At 38.7% G+C, this 23,613-nt stretch overlaps 1 protein-coding gene across 1 annotated transcript in view; it reads left to right on the top strand.

Moving 5' to 3' along the window:
- The first annotated feature begins 1,867 nt into the window (after positions 1-1,867).
- Positions 1,868-23,613, top strand: part of LOC140237452 (dual 3',5'-cyclic-AMP and -GMP phosphodiesterase 11A-like) — a 107,907-nt gene continuing 86,161 nt past the window's right edge. Inside the window, exons 1-2 of the mRNA XM_072317378.1 lie at positions 1,868-3,099; positions 18,808-18,891. Of these exons, the coding sequence (XP_072173479.1) occupies positions 1,972-3,099; positions 18,808-18,891 (1,212 nt within the window). The 5' untranslated portion in view covers positions 1,868-1,971. The remainder of the gene's footprint in view (positions 3,100-18,807; positions 18,892-23,613) is intronic.

The following is a 23,613-nucleotide window of genomic DNA, read 5'->3' as shown; positions in this document are numbered from 1 at the left end:
AGAATGAAGCAAACCAAGGCGCTCGAAGCCAGGAAAAAACAAACAAACGAAGCAGAAATAATTATTCATTTATGTGCTTTAAGGGCCGACTGGCACAGAAAATCCAATCATGGCTTTGTACACTTTGTTCAAAGTGCATGGCACAGAAAGGGTTAAAACACCCGTCATAAAAGTATTTTACCAAAGGGAGCGATGTTAAGACGGAAAATAGATTTAGATATGCTTTTTCAAGAAAAATAGAGAGTTTAAAAGTGAATTACGGGGACTTTGATGTTCATAAAAATTACCAAGTTGTGAACGTGTAGAGAAATGTTATGAAACGACCTGAAAAGTAATGATCATAACGAAAAAGCTATAATTAAGTTAAGAACACACACAAAACACATACTTGCATCTGTGTATATTGGTGAGTGTCCAAGTTAATATCAGCACGTGAAAGGAGGGGTAGGGATAGAAGAAAATAAAGAAAAAAGAGACGGGTGGAGAGTTTGAAAAAAATAATTGGATAGTTGGGGGGGGGGGGGGGTAGGGCGAGATAGAGAGAGGGAGCGATTTCTTCTCTTGCTGTTACGCGGCCATCGCCTGCGATGCCGGCATCGAGTTCCTTCACCAACCTACTAAGATGGCCGAAGCGGTTGCTTGCGCGTCCACAAACTGTCACGAATGGGAGCTTGTCTTTCTGCCTGCTATGAAATGCTTTTCCAATGACATAATCAGACTAAACTCTGGGACAGGTCGCTCCCTATCGATCCACATAGCACACTAAACAGCAACTTTCGCTGGCTCTTATGCGTGTTTGTGTGTGTGCGCGTACGTGCGTGTGCAGCGTGAGGATGATTATTTGCGTGTCTCAGAAAATCTGTATTTTCACTTGACAAGTATTGATTTTTAAGCCTGTGCCAATAAGTTTCAGAGTCTGATGATAGGTCGCAATGAAACACAAAAACAGATTCGTATTTCTTATTCTTTCCTGTATTTCCTTTACAAGACAATATTCTGAATTAGGTAAACCACAGCAATAACCCGACGGCAGCAAAATGTAGATGTACCCAATTTTCAATTTCAGATTCAGTACAGGTTTATTTCCAGCAAGCAACGTGACTTGGGAACAAAATGAAATGTATGACTCCATCTTTATGCATCAATCATTCCTATTATTGCAATTGTTTCCAAAGTCTAATCCTTGATGGACGATGGATTGCCTTTGTAGAATATTTCAGACATCAGCTGAAGATGTAGAAAGGGAATCCAATAAAGAATGAATGATAATTATACCAATCTTTTGTATTTTTGTTCTTTATACCTCCAGGATTCTAACCGATGGATTTCTGGACTTTAACCACAACAAAGGATTCTTATCAACGGATTAAATCACGCTTCAGTCCAGGACTGTGTGTGTCGTGTGGGAATACCTACAGTCTCCTTCGGATGTTATAAGTCTGGATATATACTATGGAACTTCTGCACATTTTACCCGAGTGTCTGTGTAGTGGAGAGAGCCCGTATTGATTTCTCTGCGCACACTTGAAAAAAAGAGCGAATAGCGCCACAGCGCGTTCACTTGGCCGCACTCATTCCCAGCACGTGCCACGACACCGTTACGGTATTTATGGATCCATAAAAAACCATCCTGGGCACAACTCTCCGAATCGATAGTAGCTAATTATATATCGCATACGAATTGCACCCCACAGCTGCTCGCAATCTAGCTCGATAGATCACAACTTTAGCTAACTTTGTTCGTTTTCGTCGTTATGACAACACTCTCGCAATCTTTGCGTCTCAGAAATAATATTGCTACTTAGCATAAATGTACTAATCGATCACTCTCATCTAAAATACATGAGAAGAGCTAATATCCGGGGAGTCATCGGGGACAGAAATTTCTCTCTGTTGCCTTATTCCTTTACACGCTGATTGATCCGTCGATTTTTTTTTCTTGGCCTCCCGGTGGTCTTAGTATGACACTTGATGAATTTCATCCGCTGTTTGCCCTGGAGGCTCCTTTGCAGTGCGTATGACACAGTGCGAACCTGCATGTTAGACGTAGCCCCTGTCGAGCCCCAGTCCGAGAACCGTGCGGAAACATCTGCGTCAGAAATGGACGCCTGCAACGCCCAGCAGGTCGAGGTGTGGCTCGATGCCAACCGAGATTGGTTCGAGGAGTACTTTCTAAAGGGGCCGAACAAGAGCCTGGCTCAAAAATGGCTAGATATGCACAAGGAGGACGAGGTTTCTTCGCCTCCCAGCTCCTCAAGCCCCGCCAACACGGCCAGTCCGGCAAACACGGCCAGTCCAAACTCGCCAAATCAAATCAGCACTTCGACTCTCCAGCCACTGCAGCCCCTGTCTCCGCGAACGACGCGGAGAGTGACAATGTCCGAGACCGAGGATAAATCGGAGAGTAACTCGTCGGATGAAGGAAATGCGAACATCCCGGTCAGACCGCGATCTGGGTCTAGGCAGTACCTCAGGCAGGACTTTGCGAAGGCACGCTCCAAGACTGTCTTTAGCACATGGGCGGCTGGCACGACTACGCACGAGGGATCTATGCAGTTGGAAACTGAGCCACTCTCTCCCAGGGAGAAGGGTATCGCTGAAGGCCCTGGCAAAGGTTTCACTGGTAGGAGGAGACTACGTCGTGCATCGACCGTTCCACCTCCACAGAACCACGCGAGCACCTTGAGCTCTCTGCTGGAACCCCGCGTGAGGCTTCCCCACCGTACGAGTATCACGCACGAGGCGAAGCTCCAGCTGCGATCGGCCAACGAGCGAGAGTTCTTCCTCGCCTTGGTCAAGGACATTTCTCACGATCTAGACCTCAATAGCCTTCGGCAGAAGATCCTCTCGAATGTGAACATCTTGGTGGATGCCGAGCGAGTGGAACTCTTCATTCTGGAAGGACCAAAGGGGAAAGAAGTTTTGGTATCGAAGCGTTACGACTCGTCTTCAGGAGCCCCTACGTATAGGCCCACGGATTGGTTACTTGGAATTGGCAAGTCGGGTCCAGAGGGGTCTGTGACCGTGAAAGTTGGAGAAAGTCTGGTCGGCAAAGTCGCGGAGACAGGTCGGGCTGTCAAGATATCTAGTCCAGTTGAGGTGAGTCCAGTTGAATATAACACGCGTTTACTTGTTTGTTTGCATTCATATAAACCAGCGCGAATTAATCGAGAAGGGTTTAAGCTTTCAATTCAATTAACGTACATAAATCGCTCAAATTGCGAAATCTTCCCGTGACCGGAACATGGTTGTAGTGGTGAAAGTTCATGTAGCGAGCCAGTTGTAACATGCCAGAGACTTGATCCGTGGTTTTAACGTTGCTCTTTGCATGCCTTGAAAATAATAATGGAATTGAAAATATGTAATTGGCTTCTTCTTATACCTTGCGTGCAGAAGTATTGGCATACACCCACCTACTCGCCTTCCATGTATCGGACAGATGCATTCTTGATGTCTGTATTGGCGAGATATTGATTGACATTCACACATACCTTGTGTCGTGTATGATATACACAACTATGAAAAGCTGTGAAAAAAAAAATCATCTACCTCAATCACGTAATCAGCCATTTCGGAGTTACATTCCGGGCATGTGCAGATTAAGGTCATGTGAGACATAACGACATGAGAAAGAGAGTTCCAATGAGAACTGTCATGGAAAACGCCTGGACGGTTTCGTCACGTTGAAGTGAAATGATACTGCAAAACAATCAAGGGAGCTTGTTAAAATAAAAGCAAGTATGATTATGTAGGTAAGTGATATTTAGCTTTACAACTGTTTTGTTCCGATCTTGTCAAGATTCGGGGTAACTTGAAACATTGTTAACTGTGAACTGGTCTATAGTGATGATACTCAGTAAGACCAGTATTGGAAGGAGTGATGCCCCAAGGTTCTCAAAGAGATTACTCATTACTTTCCAAGCTCCCAGTAATATATTTCATCATTTTCATCAATGTAGCATTCAATATAACTGAAAATATTGCCTTTTATGATTTTCTATTAACTCCTAATATAAATCATATCTGATTTGAAGTAATCGCACTCTTGGTCGGCTACCAAAACGTTAAGGAATGATCAAAATATTTTCACATCCTTTCGTTACCCGATGTGTACATTGTCTATGGGGCGAATTAGTCTTGCGTTCAGCCAGTGACCGGACAATTAGTTTGTTACTAATCACTCCAAACTTTTTTGATATTTTAGAAAGTGGCTGTCAAATTCTTTTTCTTCAAGAAAATTGCGTAATAAGAACTGGATTGTAAAGTCTAGGTCCTCTAAACGTTAAAATTCCTTTAAAACGAAATAGCATCAATGGGTTAAAAGTCCATAGCTATTTACATGATCTCATGTAGATATGAAGATGTAAATAGGTTACTGAGTACTAAGTACTGAGCTAGGTCTTGTAACTCTCAGTTTAGCCTTACCAGTGACTGGCGTTTGGCAAGTATTGAGTATTTTGGCATGCTTGTAAAAGTACTTTCGACCGGCAGTTGTAACAATATGATCAACTTCGGCATGTGGCAAGGAATAAACCTGACTGTAGTCAGTACATGAATATTATCCAAGGTACGGTATAAGTGCATTTCAAGACGGCATCCTATTATGATAGAAACAGGCTGTTAAGATACTAACACAGAACCCTGCTCTGATTACCAGAAGCGGGGAGGGGGGGGGGGGGGAGGAGGTTGATAACATACGGTCCCATTATGGCCTAAAGTGTTATGACATTGGAACAAACGCAACCGATTATCACACGGTTCATGATGTAACATGCTCGTTATGAGCTTTACCTCGTGTCACATAATCATGGAGATGCCGGAACTCGGAAGCATGTACGAGATAAGTGGAATTTCAAGGAAACTTCCATTATATTATATTCTACGACCATCTGCACATGAAATTTGGCGGAATAATTTTGAGTACTTGCCATAAGGTGCTTATACTATCTCCGAACTCTGAGAGCCGAAGGCCATGCTCTCACAGTCCGGAGAAAATTCCGGCTCTGATAACCATGTAGCAAGAATCGTATTTGGGGCTTTGTAGACTCATGCCTAGCCAGCTTCCACAGTTCACGATTCTTTGTCCCAGTCTTCAGTCGTTTATCTCGATACGATATTAAGACAATATCACCAAGAACAGGTTCAGAGACGACAGACTTGCATGCCGAAATATGCCTAACCCGTCATAAGTTACAGTATAAGAGAAAGTTGGAACTGTGGAATGTAATGAGTACAGTCATAATCAGTTTGCAACTCTAATTCCTCTTAGCACTCGAAAATTTTGAAAGCAGCATGGAAGAGTTACGCAGTAAGAAGCGATGGGCGTTATTACGATTGTAACGGATAATAATAAATTCTCTGATGCACGCTATTGTAAGAACTTCAGAAGATGGAGAGGTGACCTGTACATGCCATAAGTCTCTAAAGTTGAGTTTCTTTCTGTCATTTGGATCTCAGACACATTGTGGCCTGATAAAGATATTTGTTGGTTAAAGAGCACTTTCAGGCACACCGAGTTATAGTATTGAAGAACGAAGTTTAGGCCCTATATAGTTGTACGAAGCGTATGGACACGAGAGCATTCAGGCACGTCGTACAAGTCGTATGAATATACGTTGCATGTTGAAACGATGCTCAAACTGTCTTTTCGATACAACGTATCAATATAAGGCCATTCAGGGACATAAAAACGTACGTCGTATATTTAAACGAGAAGTATCTAGTCTGGAAGGGGAAAAGTAATTACATTGACTTCCATTTTTTTTTTCGAATTGCCGTAATGCGCCAAAAAAAAAAATGTTATAAATAGCTGCATTTCTCGCTTAAATTATCCACTCGACAAAGTGCTATGTAAGGTGTAGCTGTATACCTTTGTGTGCCTAATCGCCTGCACGTTTGATATGCTGTGAATATAATTTTGTGACCAAATGGGACCTTTTCTCATTTGACTAGCTTTTGCCCCCCCCCCCCCCACTAAAAGTGGGTATTATAGCCTTAAGACATGCACACAACAAGAAACACTTGACGAAGTGGTTTCCAAGGACAACATGTTCATGGTCATGCTTATGATACTTATGATAATGCCTCGCTTGCCCAGACTGACCTCATTTGAGTTAGCTTTGTCTACAGGGCTCCGTCACTATCATTAGCCCAGCACTGCCAGTAAATAATTTGTAAGAAGGGACCTGTGAAGGAGCACTTTCCACAATCTCCATCGAGAACATGGAGAAAGAATCAAATGCTGGACTTCTCGCAATACCATATCCCAGGCTATCTATCACTGTTAAGAGTGGAGTGGAATCGCTTTCCTCCTGAGGTCTCACAAAGATTTTGCTTCGAAAGAAATTAAATTTTCTAAATGTATTTTGCTGCTCGACAATTCCACAGAGTTCCTCACCCAGAGAGATCTAAAGAAACTAGATTTTTAGGGCAATGTAAATCTGTCCTTTTTTATTAAACCGCGGCTGCCTTTACTGCTCAACCTTTTGGGTATTGACCCCTTCAAACCAACCATAATATGACTTATTAAAAATGTAGGCCTACATATTATAGGACACACAGAATGCTTTTTCCAAGTTTTCTTCTCAAGGAAATATAACAAACATCATGGCTATGTTTGTGTCGTAATTAATGCATATTATATCATATACTTGTGGTTCATGGCGTCTGTACGGGATGTTGAAATTACAACAGTGCTCTAAATGGAACATGATTATTACCAATCAAAATACTCGTATAATCCGTTTTGACTCGGATGGGAGTGCTTCTCTTTGTTAGCATTAATAACTACACCAGAGAGTTCTGCTGCAGGCATAGTCGTGAAGACATGTAGTTCTTCATCTAGTATTCTATTTAATCACCCTCCACGCGGGGATTTCTACAATGACTGTTGCTTAAATGAAGTGCCTCGTCATCCTTTACGCAGATGCTTCTACACTTAATTGAGAGTCTTTAGACACCGCTAGTTAATTAAATTCTACAAGAATGGTTCGATTGTTCCCCTGCTTGTGTACGCACTTATTAATTTAAACACATGGAGTAATAAAGTACGCACGCTTGCGCTAAAAGACAGGGCTTTCTTCATAAGATATAATAAAAGCAACAAAAAACAAAACCGATTAAGAATCAACGCTGGCGCCCCAAATAATTTGTTATCGTAGATGATGAAAATAAAACACACGTGGCAGGTTCCTATACAACCTTAAAATGTCATTGATGATTGAAGTATGCTTATTTTATTTTTATACTTTTAGTAAAAGGTTGAACATTATCTTGTTAGTACTGTCTAAGCAGTATACAGTCGTCTCATTATGCTTTATAATAAACATCGTATCATTTATATTCATAAATGCTTCTACCAATCGTGAACTGATCCTTAAGACGTATAAAGGCTTTCTTTGAATTACCTCAATTGCATGTAATTATTCAAGCGCCATAATAAAGAAAGAAATCTCGAAATCTTCGATTTTGTTTACATTTTCTCCTCAAGATTACGCCTCTATCCCTTCTTCTTTCGATGTAATCCTCGTACTAAGTGATTTTTATGTGGGCTGCGCTGTTCCCCCGTCGAGGTTTGATTAAACCAGACTTCACCCCCGCATCTGAGATGCCCCGCAGCCTCTGCGATGAGTATCGCTCACAAATTCAGTTATGGTCTGATGCTCATCATTTTTTCCACCGACGACTGAACATATCATAGCTCGTCTTACGAAGACATGCGAAAAAACAACAACAACCATTATAACGCAAATGAAATTACCTATCAGACGGCATATCGTAAAGATAAACAGGAAAAAGATTCTTGTAATACATGTAGGGTGAAATTGGGAAATAATTTTTTATTCGTTCCCTTGTCAGAACATCAGCCACACATCAACAAACAAACAAACGCACACACACACGCACACAAAGTTCCCTTTTTTGTCTCTATAATATATCTGTTTATGAAGGATGTCAGAATCTTTACTGATTTTGTGACAGAGGGTTAGGATGTGTCCGGGGTGTCTGTGTAGGGCTAGTTAGATTTATACAATGGTGTATTAATATAGTCAGATCGTGTAATACGGTTTTTGAAATTCCGCTATTTATGTAGATGAATATCACATATCAATAATTATGTAAGTGTTTTATTATGTTTTGGGAATACACCATGAAAAGCCTTGCTTTTTTTTAAGCATTGTTTCTTCCCGTCTTCAGCATTTTCATTCACTCAATTTTTTTTTTTACCTTCCTTATTGATTTTGTTTGTTGTACATCGTAACGTCGATATCTGGGTTTACTTTCTGTACAAATTCATATCTATATGTTTCTCTTTGAGATGGAAAATGAATGAATGAATAAAAGAACTAATATAGAAATACACACTATTTTCAAAATACGAACCAAAGATGAGTATAAGAAATATTATATAATGTCATATATTAAGACATCTGAAGCTGTGACAGAAGGATGAGAGAAAGAGAGAGAGAGAGACAGAAGAGAAGGGAGATAGATAGGTAAATAGATGGATAGACAGATGGAACTATATAGGAAGGGGGAGACAGATTGACAGGAAAAGATTTAGCAATTTATGGAACCAGTCAACATCGCTGGATGGGTATAAGTGGAGGGCAAAGTACTTTATTATACCGCCTCATGATTATGCAAGATGAGCTCTAGAGAGAAGCTTGATATAACCCCTGATGTAATTAGCCGTATAGATATCAGTCAGGGCATTACCGTCATTGCCTTTCCCTAATTCGTTCCAATGCATGTTTTATATAAGATGAGGATACTCGGCTATGTTTTTTTGTTCTTCAAATTTTACAGTGCCCACGTCCTCGTAAATGGGATGGCCTACGATGATGAGGAAATTGACCAATCGAATTAATGATAGAGAAAACGAATTTGATGGACGTATGAAAATACCTGACTTTACTCTCTTCTCTCCTTCTGTCTCTCTGTCTATGTATCTATCTGTCTATCTATCCATCCATCTATCTACCCATCTATCCACCTATCCAAAAATATATATATATATATATATATATATATATATATATATATATATATATATATATATATATATATATATATATGTTTGTCTATTCATCCATGTATCTATCAATGTTGGGGCACTGGGGTATATGGAATATAAAAACTCCTGATTTTGAGCTACTGGTTCCACGTTCGAGTCTTGCCATGTGCGTACGTCCTGGGACATGATAATATTTTTACCCACGATGTCCCTCTCGACCCATCAGGGGTAAAAAAAAAAAAAAAAAAAAATGGGTAATGCTGGGGTAATAACCATCAATGATGGTATAGGGCCCTCCAGAAGAACAGTGCTAACCACGGAGAGGTTACCCAGGGTCAGTAAGGCCATTATCAGTAGTATTATTATTACCTATACATATCTATCTATAAATCTATCTATCTATCTATCTATCTATCTGTCTATCTATCTATCTATCTATTCTATATGTCTATTCTCTCTATCTACCTCTCTACCTCTGTTTGTACCTGTGTATCTGTCGGTCTCTATCTATCTACATATATCTATCTATCTATCTACCTATCTACCTCTGTTTGTACCTGTGTATCTGTCGGTCTCTATCTATCTACATATATCTATTCTATCTATCTACCTATCTACCTCTGTTTCTACCTGTCTATCTGTCGGTCTCTATCTATCTATCTATCTATCTATATATATATATATATATATATATATATATATATATATCGATCTATCTATCTATCTTTTCTATCTATCTATTATATCTATCTATGTATCTATTCTATCTTTATATCTATCTATCTATCTGTTTCTACCTCTCTGTCTGTCTGTCTGTCTGTCCCTCTCTCTCTCTCTCTCTCTCTCACACTATCTATCTGTCTAACTCTATTGGGCTGTTGGATAGCGAAATGTGGGAATAATTTGAAATGAATAATATAAGCGCAAATCGATGAGGATGCGGACAGCGCTATTGATTTTTAGGCCAAGATGGCGGTCAGCCGTGAGGTTAGAGCTATGTCAACCTCGACATGCGAGAGACGATGATGTTATCACAAAGTCAAGAATTTACAGACTTTTTTTTTTAAATTCACAATGTGGGAGGACAACTCATGTAGTAGGACAGATGAGCAGCTTTTTAAACCGTATGTGTATTTGTATGTATATACCCATTTGTATGTGCTTACAGTCCCATTATTGCCTTGGAAAGACTATTTACTTTTTGCTCTAATCGAAATCTTCATAATACTACATGTTAAAGCAAATGGGCGTTGCTACCCAACAAATGTATTAGCAAATGCACTCTTGCCTTGTAAGAGTTCTTTTGGAAATGTTGCTCTATAGCTATACGTAGACATTTTACAATAAGAGCCCATATCTCATTTGAAAATACAGCTAAAACTTCATGGAAACTTACTGAAGTACGTAATGAATTATGAATGAAATAAGACCGTTTATGATGTTCTATACCGTTTATATCAAAGTCAATGCCATGTTTGAATATTACGTCAGTACCGTTAAATAACTGGAGTACCTACTTCTACACTGTGTAGAGTAATCTTAATTTCATTACATTCTTTTTGATTAATTCCTATTTTATCTCCTGCAATGATATAAATTAATAGAATAAACCAAAAGTGATCGTTATCATTCAAATGCAAGACGATTTTATCCAACACGTGAATCACATTCGACGGCGCATTTTTCTTTTCTCGTGACAACATCCGAGTATAGTCCTGGAATTTCTCTTTCCCTACTTTGGGTTACTTTCATTGTATTTACTCAGAAATGTTTAACCGAATACGTAGAATTCTTTCTTAAAGGGCTGCATCTCCTGCGTCTGAAAAAGCAGGAAAGGCTGAAACACTCAAGACGATGAAGGAGTAATATACAACGTATCGTCTTCATTGCTGAAGTGATATCATATGAAAATACAACTTTTTAAGCACGCCCTTACACACTGTGATTATTTACAAGCGATCAAAGTACAGAAGCAACCATGAGGAACTTCGTAAAGCATTGTGACGTTGCCTGTTAACTTTTCCTTTCATGTTATGATGACTAATCACATAAATTCGAGTCAAACTGAACATCAAAGCTCCTTGCGGAAAAAAAGATATATGTGTGGCATGAAACCACAAATTACGATATACAAAATAAATTTCATACCCTGATATGATAAAATATTGTCCCGGAAAACGTTGTGTTTGAAAAAAACAACAACAACTCACAAATGATTGATATAACATACTCGGTGTGAAAGTTGATACCATACGGGCTGAAATCCATCCGTTTGATGTCTTTTTGTGTTGGTATCAACACAAGTATCATACTGTAATATACAATGTAATGGTACATGCATCCGGTAGTTGTTTGGCGCCTTCGTGGAAATAAAAAAAGAAAGAAAGAAAATAGAAATAAAAACAGTAACAACAAAATCCAATCCACACACACACACACACACACACACACACACACACACATACCCACACACACAAACACTCATGAACACCATACAGACAGGCACACGCGGTTATTTTGTGCATGCACAGTTTTTCCCTTTTCTCTTTTCCTCTATTGTCTTTTTTTTATGTCACCCTTTTGTAATTGCGATTTGTAATTATTTGCGCCAGGCATTTAAAAAAATGGATTCATGTATTTATTCATTCATATTTTTATTTTCATTTCCAATCAATATACATAGGTAATACAAACGTCAAATGATAACATATATTGTAACATATAATACATCTTGTTTCATAAAGGACTTTGTGGAAATGAAAATTGAGGGGCTGCTAGAAAGCGAACTTGTATAGTGCAGTCCCCTCACGTAGTCACGTTGCATTACTACAATACATTAATACATATTTATAGCTTACAAACTACAATTATACATGTACCGTACAAGTTAATCATTGGAAGTACGTGTATACATTTTTCATTACATCGATGGTAACATGAAGCACACACATTCACACACACACACACACACACACACACACACACATACACACACACGCACACACATACATACATACACACACAGAAGAGAGTAGGGAAAGAGAGAGAGGGAGGGAGAGAGAGAGAGAGAGGGGGGGGGGGAGTAGAGAGAGCGAAATGCAGGTCAGTATTCTCGATGCAGGGCGAAGAAAAAAGAACAACTATTCCAAATCAGGCAAACTAATCATGGGGTACATATAAACTAATCAGATATTTCTTTAAATTACTAGCAAATGATTTCAAACTAGTAGAATCTTTTATATTTTTCTCGAGGGAATTCCATAATTTTGGGCCACTGTAAATAAACGTAGATTTTGTAACTAGAGTTCGAGTAAGGGGTAAATGATACTCATCTGTTTGACGAGTGGGGTTTTTATGAATATTTTTATTCTTATTAAACACATTTTCAAAAACTGAAGGAAGTGAATTGTTATGTAAACTGTACATAAATTGACCAAGATGATAATAATACAAATCCCTAACTTTCAAAAACTTATTTTCCACAAATAAATCGTCAATATGGGAATATCTAGAGGTATTGCATACTACTCGAAGTGCTTTTGTTTTTGTAACAAAAATAATCTATCCAAATAAGTTGAATGTGTATTGCCCCATACTATAATTCCATACGTTATATACGATACACCATACTATAATTCCATACGTTAAATACGGTAGAATTAACGTTGAATATAACATTACCAACGTTTTAACAGGAAAACAGAACTTTACTTCATCAATTACACCTATGTAACTGGAAATTGCACGGCATATACAATCTATATGTTGTTTCCAAGAAAGGATACCATTTATCGTTTCATAAGATCATAATCAATGATTATGATAACATTAATCTAAGATTACAATCATCTCGTTAACATTGATGTAGCGTAAATGGATGATAGGTACATCCTCATTAGAAATATTGGAATGTCCTCACTAACGCAGAATATATTATTACAACGTTAATGGTTTAGTCATTGCTTGGACTATTCGAAGGGAATGAGGAATGACGGACGGAGAGACTGTCCCATTTTATGATTTTAGCTTTACATCAGGGGATATCGATCAAAGTGAATCAAAATTATGCGTACATTACATTACATTACATTGCGATTTTTCCTCAGAACGTATTGTAATGCAACAAGTTTGGTTTGGAATTACTGTATTTTGACATCGGTACGTGCTTTCAATTAGTCATACAGTATCTTTATTTTCCACTACAGTTAACCAATGTGTGTTCAAGGTCATAGTATATCATGTTATGTGGAAGATAGCAAATGATTTGACTATCAAATATTGAATATTGAGTGTCTTGTCAAGCAAAACTGAGTAAGGAATCTATTGCTCCCACTGCAAATGGGGATGAGTTGACATTGTCACATGTTAATTTAAGCAACCTGTATCTCAAACTAAAGAAGAAACTTTTCAACGGACCTGTTTTTGGGTATGTCTTGCAGTTTCCCCCGAACCATATTACCATTTCAACATAACGAGTATTAAGAGCGAGAGGTTACTTGTATTCGATGCAATTTTGTACCCCATTAGATAAATTTAGATAAATAGATAGATAGATAGATAGATAGATAGATAGAAAGATAGATAGATAGATAAATAGATAGATAGATAGATAGAGAGTGTGTGTGCGTGGGTGGGGGGGGGGGAGAGAAAAACTATCAAGCTTTCTTGGAAACTCAGCACATGTTTCTGCCACGCGCTTTCTTACCCTTACGGTTAGCCTTCGGAAGAGACTGACATTTATTCTTGTAACGATAAGTGTTGGTCAAGCTAACGGACGCGGTGAAAAGACGGACACGATGCCGTAGGGATTTTTTACTGACCGTTAGCGCTCGACAGGCTCCATTGGGTCTTGCCATGATAAAGAAAGAAAGCTACCCTGTTGTAAACAGCAGGGAAGAGCTTTGCTCAAGGTTACATAATGGGCCAGGCAACGGGACGACGTGTAACGCCCAAATCTCATCAGGATTTGTTGCAGGGCGGCCATATACATGTATATAGGTTTAAGAACGTCGAATGGCTCTTCCCGATGATAGCTGCAGTCAGCGACGATCCATCTGAGTACGTGGATTGACCCTTGTTTATCATTATCATCATTATACATGCAAATTTGAAGATCTGTTGTACAGTTGATAAGAATACGGATCTCAGTCCAACAATAGTCTCAGGTTTGATTCTGGCAATGCTGGCTGTGCCCTTAGATATAAGGCACTTTACTTTATCCTCTTCTGCTCTTATAGGAAATGACTTAAAGCCGTCGGTAGCGTGGTTGCTGCTCAAAAGCATTTTAGTGTTTCCCAAGTGCCCACGGAAAATAACTCGAAGGCACAATCTTCCGTGTCAAACTCCTCAGGAAGAATTTTGACTTTCGCTTTGAAAAAAATTGTTGCAACCAACCTATTGTTTTCTACTTTCATAATTTATTTTCTTTTTATATTGACGTCCTTGATCTGACGTTCTGTGGCACCCCTTTGATGCCCGCATTATACGTGTCAAAACTTTTTCTGCAGTGCACATGGGTGTCTGGGGACCCTGTGGATAACATCGATTTATAGTAAATCTTGAAGTATAGGAATAGAGCAGGTACAGTCAAGACATTCAGGTTGATTTTCATTGCACATCGAAGAATATAGAAAGAAATATGTGCTATGGTTTTGTAATACGTTTTGTGATTGCATGATGGCCAGATTGATGGGTAGACATTAAGAACTCGTGACAAAATCTAAATAGTTTGTACCGGTCACAGGAAACAGTCAGATTAAGTCTTGAAGAAAACCATAGACCATTGTCACTGATATTCTATTTCGAGTGATTATATGAGACGAATTACTCAATGTTACTAAATACCCCTTTTTGTGTAGGTATAAGAAACAAATTATACAAACTAAACAAACTATACAAACGAAATTGTTGTAACAGCGTTACGCGTTGGTATGATAATCGTAATGTCCGTGTTGCTTGAGGGAGATATAATTACAACTTTCTTGCGATATTTTGCCCCACCCTAGTTGTGATATACGGATAAGTGAGAACGTTAATAAACCGAGACACTTGTATGGCACCTTGATTGAGCATCCATTCCGATGGCTGTTTCTTTCCCTCTCCTTCGTCTTCTTTCTGTCACCTCCGTTGAATATCTGCTTTGATTATAAGCTTTCTGGTTGCTTTTATCGGGTACAAGTGAGCACGACTGACGCAAATTGCACCTTTCTTCGGACGAAACTTGTGACAAATGGCACAAAAAAATTGTTCTCAACAAAATGCGCGTCGACACAGGATCGCTCAAACGTGTGCCGCGTTCCAATATAGTACAAGGTGCAAGAGTGCTCCACTTTCTTCTGTTTAATATTTGTGAAATCTGCCTTTCTGGTTCTCGAACTCCTAGGAAGAATCTTGGAATAGGTATTCTACATCGTGAAATTATAGAGTGTCAGAGACCATCATGGCACGGTATGGTAAAGGGCAGTTTGCTAAAAGCGTGGAAAACACTTCAGTTTCCCTCCTTAGGGAAGGTCTTGCCAGGAATATTGATATTGAGACGAGTGAGAGAGTGCAAGGCAGCAGCAGTGAAGTAGATTATAATTCTTTCGCGCTCATGTGATGACTGGAAAGGAGGGGGGGAAGGAGGGGTGAACATTATCGAAAAATGTTTCCTTCTAAGGATTTCGATGCTATTCAGGATCAAAAATCTCTCGAGCAATATCAAGTGTGTCTCTGGACAGTCAACTGGACACAAATCACTCCGTTCCTTCCCAAAATGGCGTATCAAACTAGATTAAGAATCTTGTGCATTACAAATAAAAGAGTAAGCATCTCAGCCGACGATATGTTTTATACGGATAGTAAAAACAAACAAACAAACAAACACACAAACAAGCTAAAAAAGCCAAGGAACACAAAGCGTTAAGTTGTCATGGGTAATAAAAATCGCCAGGGAACATTGTACTATTTTGTACTCAGTGCCCCACAAAATATGAATATAATAAGGACACACACGAACAACACAAACGAACACACACCTCGATTCTGTAACCCATTTTTTTTCCGTCGCTCTCACATGATATGATGATATCTAGACCTTGACAAAATCAGCGCTCCCGTACAAAATGAGCAGAAATGGAGTAATATAATGAAATTGCAAATGTTTGATATGAAAAATTTTTTGACTTTCGGAATAAAAGGTTATTGTACCAAAATAAATTAGTTTGTACGACAAAAAAACAAAACAAAACAAAACAAAACAAAACAAAACAAAAAGCAGGCTGCATCTGTCACGTATGACGTTGCCACATGGATATTTTTCGACGGTCTGATTGTACCTACGTCGGTTGATGTATTAAGAGATCTATTTCACTTTAATCTTCCAGAGTGATTGATTGTTCATTTTTACATTTGGCCCGATATGGCTAAGACAGAGAGGATAAATTACAAAAACAACAACACGAAACTGATGAAGGAATTTCAGTAGAAAGTGCTGATAAATGAGAAATATTGTTGCCCGCCTTGGGGTAGGATGAGGGAGGGGAAGCAGAAAATGGAATTAACCTCATCCCCGAGTCGGCCCAATACACTGTCACGGCTTACAGGCAGTACTATTTGGCGTACACGATAATTCATCTCCCTTCCATTTTCGGTCATTCTTATTTCTTACAACTCGTTTTTTGTTTTTATTTTTCAAAGACTTCACCCATTCAAAGGGCGTGATATCCAAATGTATACGTGTGGATTGAGTGAGCGCTTCAATTTTAATAGAACACATCAACAAAGTTTGAGGAAAATCGGACAATCTGGTCAAAAGTTTTGGTACAGCCATTGGTGTCTAAAAAGATTATATAACAGTTCGTGATGTCATGTATGGACAAGGATATGAAGAAAATATAAAGAAAATTTTAACAAACTTTTATTATTTTTAATTGAAAGTACACTTTTCCTCAACTTGTTGCTGTCATACCTCGATACCTGGTATGTAAAGGGTGACATTATTCCCCCTGCTTTCTGAAAGAGTACGTCAAGTGCTCTTTCATTATGTAGCAAAGGCGAAAATCTGTTGAATTTTCTTTATACTCTCTTTACATCGTTTTCCATGTATACGTGACGTAACAAAGTAGTGTACCCTTCTCATCCAGTGATGGCTGTTCCACAACTATTCATAACTTTCGATTGACGGATTGACCGATTTTCCCCAAGATTCTCTTGTGTGTCCTAAAACAATACTTCATTTCCTCAATTCACATTATTTGAGTTTATACTCTCCTTTGAGCACGGGTCTTTACATTTTTACATTTTGCGGACAATTCTCGTGAATACAGTGCAGAATTTCGTTTAAGATGATTTTGTATCCGAACTGCGTAATGGCTTGTCAGTGTATATTGGTCCGTCCTGGATATTAGATGACGCCTAAAAGGTACACTGAAAAAAACATCGGTGTTAGATTTAAAAAAACGGGTGTTAGATATAACACCGATCAAGTGTCTATAGAGGACCACACCCACAGGTGAAGACAGTATGCTGTGATGGTGTTGAAAAGTGTTCACCTGGCACCGCATGGTGTTGATTTGATATTGCTGGTGTTAATGTCAATGGTATAACACCCGTCCAGCTTCAATAGGAGACCACACCAACTGGTGGTACTGCGGTGTAGGCCTAAATGTGTTCACACTTTTTTTTTTCTAAAATCAAGTACTTTATCGGAAAAATTCTTGATCGTCTTGTTGAAGTTCAAAATCAACAAGAAAAACAGTAACTAAGAAACTATTCAAAAACAATTTTGTATTTTGAAGTGACACCCGAAGGTGTTGATCTAACACCACAAATGAGCACCGAAAATTTAACACCAGCTCGGTGTTTCACATTTAACACCGGACTTTTTGCAGTGTAAAGTGTGTGTAGGCTTTGTCTTCGCTGTAAACTGGTGCTCCTCCTGATCCACTCTCAATCGGCGCACACACCTCAACATGTGCTGTGAGAGTTCGCGAATTTCACGGAGCTCATCTCACAAATGCCATTCCACATAATGAACTCGGCTGAAAAAAAAAAGAATAGAGTAACATCAGACTGAGCGGACCGAAGTGATACATGAATTTTCAAAAATGTATATATTTCTTTCTAATAGTCATAACCACGTAAGCAAATTGGCAAATTGTGTCACCAACTTACAACTTCTTCAGTTGGTTCGTGCAAAAGAGTATAATTAAGATTATGTTGTTGGTCGATCATTCAGAAACTATATACCACTCCTTATCCCTTAAAGTCCAAGTTGCAAAGCTACTAAACCTCTCAATTTATTTTGTGGTTTCTTCTAATATCATCGTTTCATTATAAACACGCAAACTAGAAATCCATAGCCTCCTTCACTTTACTTCCGTGATTCTGTTCGTTTAATGTTACTGTATCTATTACTGCCAACCCTGAACATGCAGGGGCAATGCACTGTAACATCTGAAGTTTTGTAATATGTGTTCATCATCTCTGCAGTCTTTCACATCGTATTGAGTGTGATGCAAAGATCGTGTTTTGTTGTTGTCTCCTGTTTATATGTTGTAGAGCTAATGTGTTCGGAGTAATGATTGTATGAATCCATCGTTCTTTCTGAAAAAAAAAAAGAAGAAACGTGTTAAGATTCAATGTTTCTTTGCAGTCACACCTTTCAGTAACGTTCAGTGTACGTGTAGCAGTCGTATTTCTTGTATCTTCTAGTTACAGTAGTTTAGAAATTAAATGTGCATGCTTCATTCGTCAGCCTTGCATGTTTCTACATTCGTTTCCGTTTGCTGTACCTCCATCTTTGTTTTTAGGCTCGTCCTACTACTTGTGAAAAGTGTGCAAACTTCTCTCAAAAATGCCACGTGCGAACGATGAAATACGGCTCCTTCGTACCGGTAAGAAAATCGTTCATCTTATTTGCACCAAGCTTATTAGACCTGCTTTTAGAGTGCCACACTTCTAATTTCTTTTTTTTTTATTATATATAATACTGTTACAGAATTTTAAATAAACGTCACGCATGTTTACGGGCACTTAAGACAGAGGTGTTTTTTACCTACAGATCAAATGCTTGAATATCACACAATAGCTGACAAATGAACTCGGCGCAGATTAAATAACAAAATATCTTCTTTCTAAAAAAAATAAAATTCTAGAATTAATTAAGTCTTTAATGTGTGTGTGCATATAATCCTGTGGCATTAGTTCTTTCCTTGCTTCATTTTCGTATCACTGTTGTATTTTCTGTGCCATCTATCATGCATGAATTTGATGTAGTCGTATCTATGTAATTTATTAATCGTTTAACCGTTATGTTCTTCGTTAAGCTTTCATACATGAAAAAAAAAATCGTCAGGGAGAATACGCAGGAAACAGTGAACGCACCAAGAGAAGGTTTCTCGCATTTGACGAGAGGAGTATACGAGAGGATCAGCATATCATTACGAATAACGAATGAAGCACTGTGTGAAGAAGCGTTACTGTTATGGCTCCTTTTATTTCTGTTTGAGACATCGACCATTGTCGACCGTTTCTTCTTACTCTCTGTTTGCCAAGTTCAGCCAGACAAAAGTCAAAGTACTCATTCCAGAAGGAATCATAAGTATTTGACCCATTAAAACTACTCGAAGAAGGGTATGAAACCGTTCCAAACCTATGTCCTAAAGTGATTCTAACATGTCTATTGATAATTAATGCTATGTTGGACAAGTTTTGGCTGTAATATTCTTCAATTTCATGCTTTCAGTTATTGGAAGCTCTACACATAATATGTGTAGAGCTTTATGCTGAAATGAATGCATATACGATTATTTCGGCAAACAAGTCCTCTGCGTTCATCTTATCATATTCATTCGTTATCCCAAAGTAGAGTGAAGAAAAAAAAATGTTAGGATTTTGCTTAATGACAGTCGAGTGGCAGAGAATTACCCTGGCCTGATTTTGAAAGCGAACGCCCCCGAGGAAAGATGCTCACCTTTCATAGTTACCGCAGCATGCGCCCATTTTAAGCAAGGTCCTGCTATGTCTGGAGGCACGGAATGGCGACGTTTCACGCACGCAACTGCGGGTAGGTTAAAGGGTAAATCTAATCAAATATTATGTTGCTTGGTATAAAAGTAGCAAACTCTGAGAAACACATCAGTAAATAATCGGGAAAAATTGGACAAAAATATTTCGTAAATTGTAAAAGTACAGAGAATAAAGCATATTGCATCTCCGTATGGTGCTGCTGTGAACAGCTTTCCAACAGTGGTGTACACAAAATTTCACTAATGTTTAATTTTCCTCAAATATTTGGGCACGGATGATATTACCCGCTGAGGAGGACACTCAAAGACGTGTTATTCTTATTATATATACTAAGAACAGGGCTGGAAAAAAAAAACAATCGGGAGAAATGTGAAAATTTAATAATTTTTGTGTAAATATATTGAGAGCTGTTTAACAGTGAGTTGCATATTTGTATAATATACTGAACTTTTACAACTCCTAACCTTTTTTTAATGTGCCCGATTTTCCCTCAAAACTTTCACTCACCTAATTCTCTGACTTTTCTGCTTCATAAAAAGCAACATAATATCAGGATGAAACGTCGCTTTAACGTGTGGGTGTGTAATAGGGATAAAATCTCATAAAATACTCATCGCCCACGTGGGTTCATTCGCGGAAGGTTGACAGTGACAACACGTGTTTTGATTAATAACTACAATGACTTGAAAAGTCATTGATTAAATTTCATTTGGAAGTTTACTCGAAGGAAGTAAAACTTTCTACTTGCTTTCTACTTACTCTCTACTTACTCGCTACTTACTTTCGGGATACTTGCTCTCTACTTACTGTCTACTAACCCTCTACTTACTCTCTACCTACTCCCTACTTACTTTCTACTTACTCTCTTCTTACTTTCTACTTACTCTCTACTTACTCGCTACTTACTTTCTGGATACTTGCTCTCTACCCGTCTCTACTTATCTCAACTTGTTTTCTACTTACTGTGGTACTCTAGTTACTCTCTACCGATCTCTGCATACTCTCTATTTACTCTCTACTTACTCTGTGCTTACTAAGCTGCCAAACTATTCACCAGCAGGAGATATTGTTAAGTCTTATATTCTCGATGTGTTATTGTTACACAGCAATTATTTCTTCCTCTTTACTTACAAAATCAAAATGAAGCTACCAAACTACTAAATAAATATGTGACCATCAATGTACAGTCAAGATTCAATCCGTGATGGTCTTGGTTACGTGAACGTGATGAAGTCAGGTATGAACCTTCAGATATTCTTTACTTCACGACTATTTCCTTTTTTTGTCGGAGATATCGTTATTTTCATTATCATTTTACGTCCGGTCTACCGTGTCCATGCTTCCGGAATGTGTTCGTCCACATCGTGCAGTTATGTCCTGTTCGTGGTTGTGTCCTGATAGTAGTTGTGGCATACTCGCTGTCGTGTTTTGCACGTAGTTATGCCTCCCGATCGTGGATGCACCTCGCTCACAGGATTGTACTTTTTTTCTTTTCTTTTTTTTTTTTTACTGGACCGTATTCATTGGTGTTGTCAGCTCATTTTCGTCACCTTGATGGGTTTGCTCCAATTCCGTGTTACAAGGAAGACTGTGGATAAGTGTATGTTTTATCCTACTGCTACGACATAAAAACCAATATAGTATTATGACATGCTTGACGCTGTTCGGAATCCAGACAGCACTTGTCATGCTAAGCGTGAACGGGTGTAACACATTTACAATGAGGTGTGTAAACTACTAGTACTCTTCAGAGGGCGATTGCGCGCTTTCATCGAAAGACCTACCTACTTCATGACCCGTGAATTCATGTATTTTCTTGTGTGTCAACTCCATGGAGTGTTCGGTCAACAATCTAGAAGGAAATTGCATTCGACTGTCGCTACTGCAAGAATTCACACATGAGCTGTTGCCGATGATGACCTTTGGAAGAAAGAGAGATTGGCTCCATGAAGCGGAGATTGTCAAGGGGTTTGTGGTTTCTGGGGCAACTCCTTCAACTGTGCAAATTGGACGTGGTTCTTTAAGACAATGGTTTACTAATAAGCATGTTGTGTGTCACAATGGCTAGTTTTGCACACGACACTCTTTAATACTTTTTTTGTTTTGTTTTGTTTTTCACATTACTTTCAGCACCATATCGGTTTCTGTCTGTTTTCCGAGAGATGTAAATAATGTCATGTCGCGATTTTTAGCAAGCACATTTCTACCAATAGGCCTATCAAGATCTATCACAATTTGACTCTGTGCCTTCTCTGTGTCAGAAAAATGCAGATGATTCTGTCGTTCGTATCTCATTCCTAAAGCATGCACAGTAGGAAGTTCCGCCAGTTTATGACAGTGACCGATAGCCTCATTTAGATTCCTGCTGGTACAGAGAGTAGCTCGCCTTTTCTTCGATGTTTTCGCTGAAACGTGCTGAAGCACAGCTTGGGACAGACGACAAGAATTAAGAGTCGAATCCAAATCAACGGTTGTGTCCCTCTGGGTCAAACAGACGCGCCAAACTGTCTGCAGACGACACACTGGGCTGACCTCGGCTTTTTGGCTCTCTGGTCACGCGGGTTTCACGAACGATAGTCTGCCACTGCGTGACAGCAAAGTTTCGCTGCTGTAGTATTTTATTTTTGGTATGGCGATGATTCGTTTAAATTCAGCAGATTCACATCTACCTTCTCGCTGTTCTTTGTAATTGGCTCTTACTGATTCATGGGACCACTTTTCTTAAAGTTGCAGCTTAAACTTGTGGTAGCTAAAGTTGAAGAAATATGAACTTTGCCGACTGACCATTAAAATAATGTTGCTTGAACGTATACATGGTAATCATTCTTATGTCAGTCATTCCTGTAACAAACTTTACAAATGTGAAAAGCAGTTGGAGCAACTAAAGATTGTCGTTATATCCGAAGTCGTGTGTGACATGCATTCATAGCATGAACGATGTTCGTACAACACTCACTCACACACACACACGCACACACACACATATATGTTATGTGTAATATGAAATAATTTATATTTACGTATTCATTTGTACAAATGCATTTTTCTGTTGAACACTGTATATGCACGTTAATGAATGACTGTAAATGTGGGTTTGTAAATCTTTACGACAAAGCAAGACAAAGAATATTTGAATCTTGTACTGCATTAAAACAGACCGTTGCCCGAATCCAGATGAACTGTCAGTTCAGAAAAACTAATGCATACGTAAACCTCTTTGTCCAAAATGTAACGTAGATAAGAGATAAAACATCTCACAAATATGTAATTTCCTCTACAGCATAAAATAAAGCACAAGTACAAATCATTATGTTGACTTTTGCTTTTGTTCAGAGCTTAAATAAGCTGAAACTCTTATAGTCTCTCAGGGAGGAATGCTATCAGAAAACAGCGTCCATTCCAGAGGGATTTTCTAGTCTTTACAAACACGGCAGATTCGCTATGGATTGTAGCACCCCCCCCCCCCCCCATGAGTTCCCACTCGACATAGATGAAGTGCGTTAGGTGGGAAAGATTAACTTGACATGCCTCCAATATCATTCCAATGCACATATTCTATATTCAAAGTTCCCGAAGTATTCAAAAAA

Source organism: Diadema setosum, chromosome 14 (assembly GCF_964275005.1).
Source record: "Diadema setosum chromosome 14, eeDiaSeto1, whole genome shotgun sequence".
In the NCBI taxonomy this organism is placed as follows: domain Eukaryota; kingdom Metazoa; phylum Echinodermata; class Echinoidea; order Diadematoida; family Diadematidae; genus Diadema; species Diadema setosum.
This window is presented reverse-complemented; position numbering and strand designations above follow the sequence as displayed.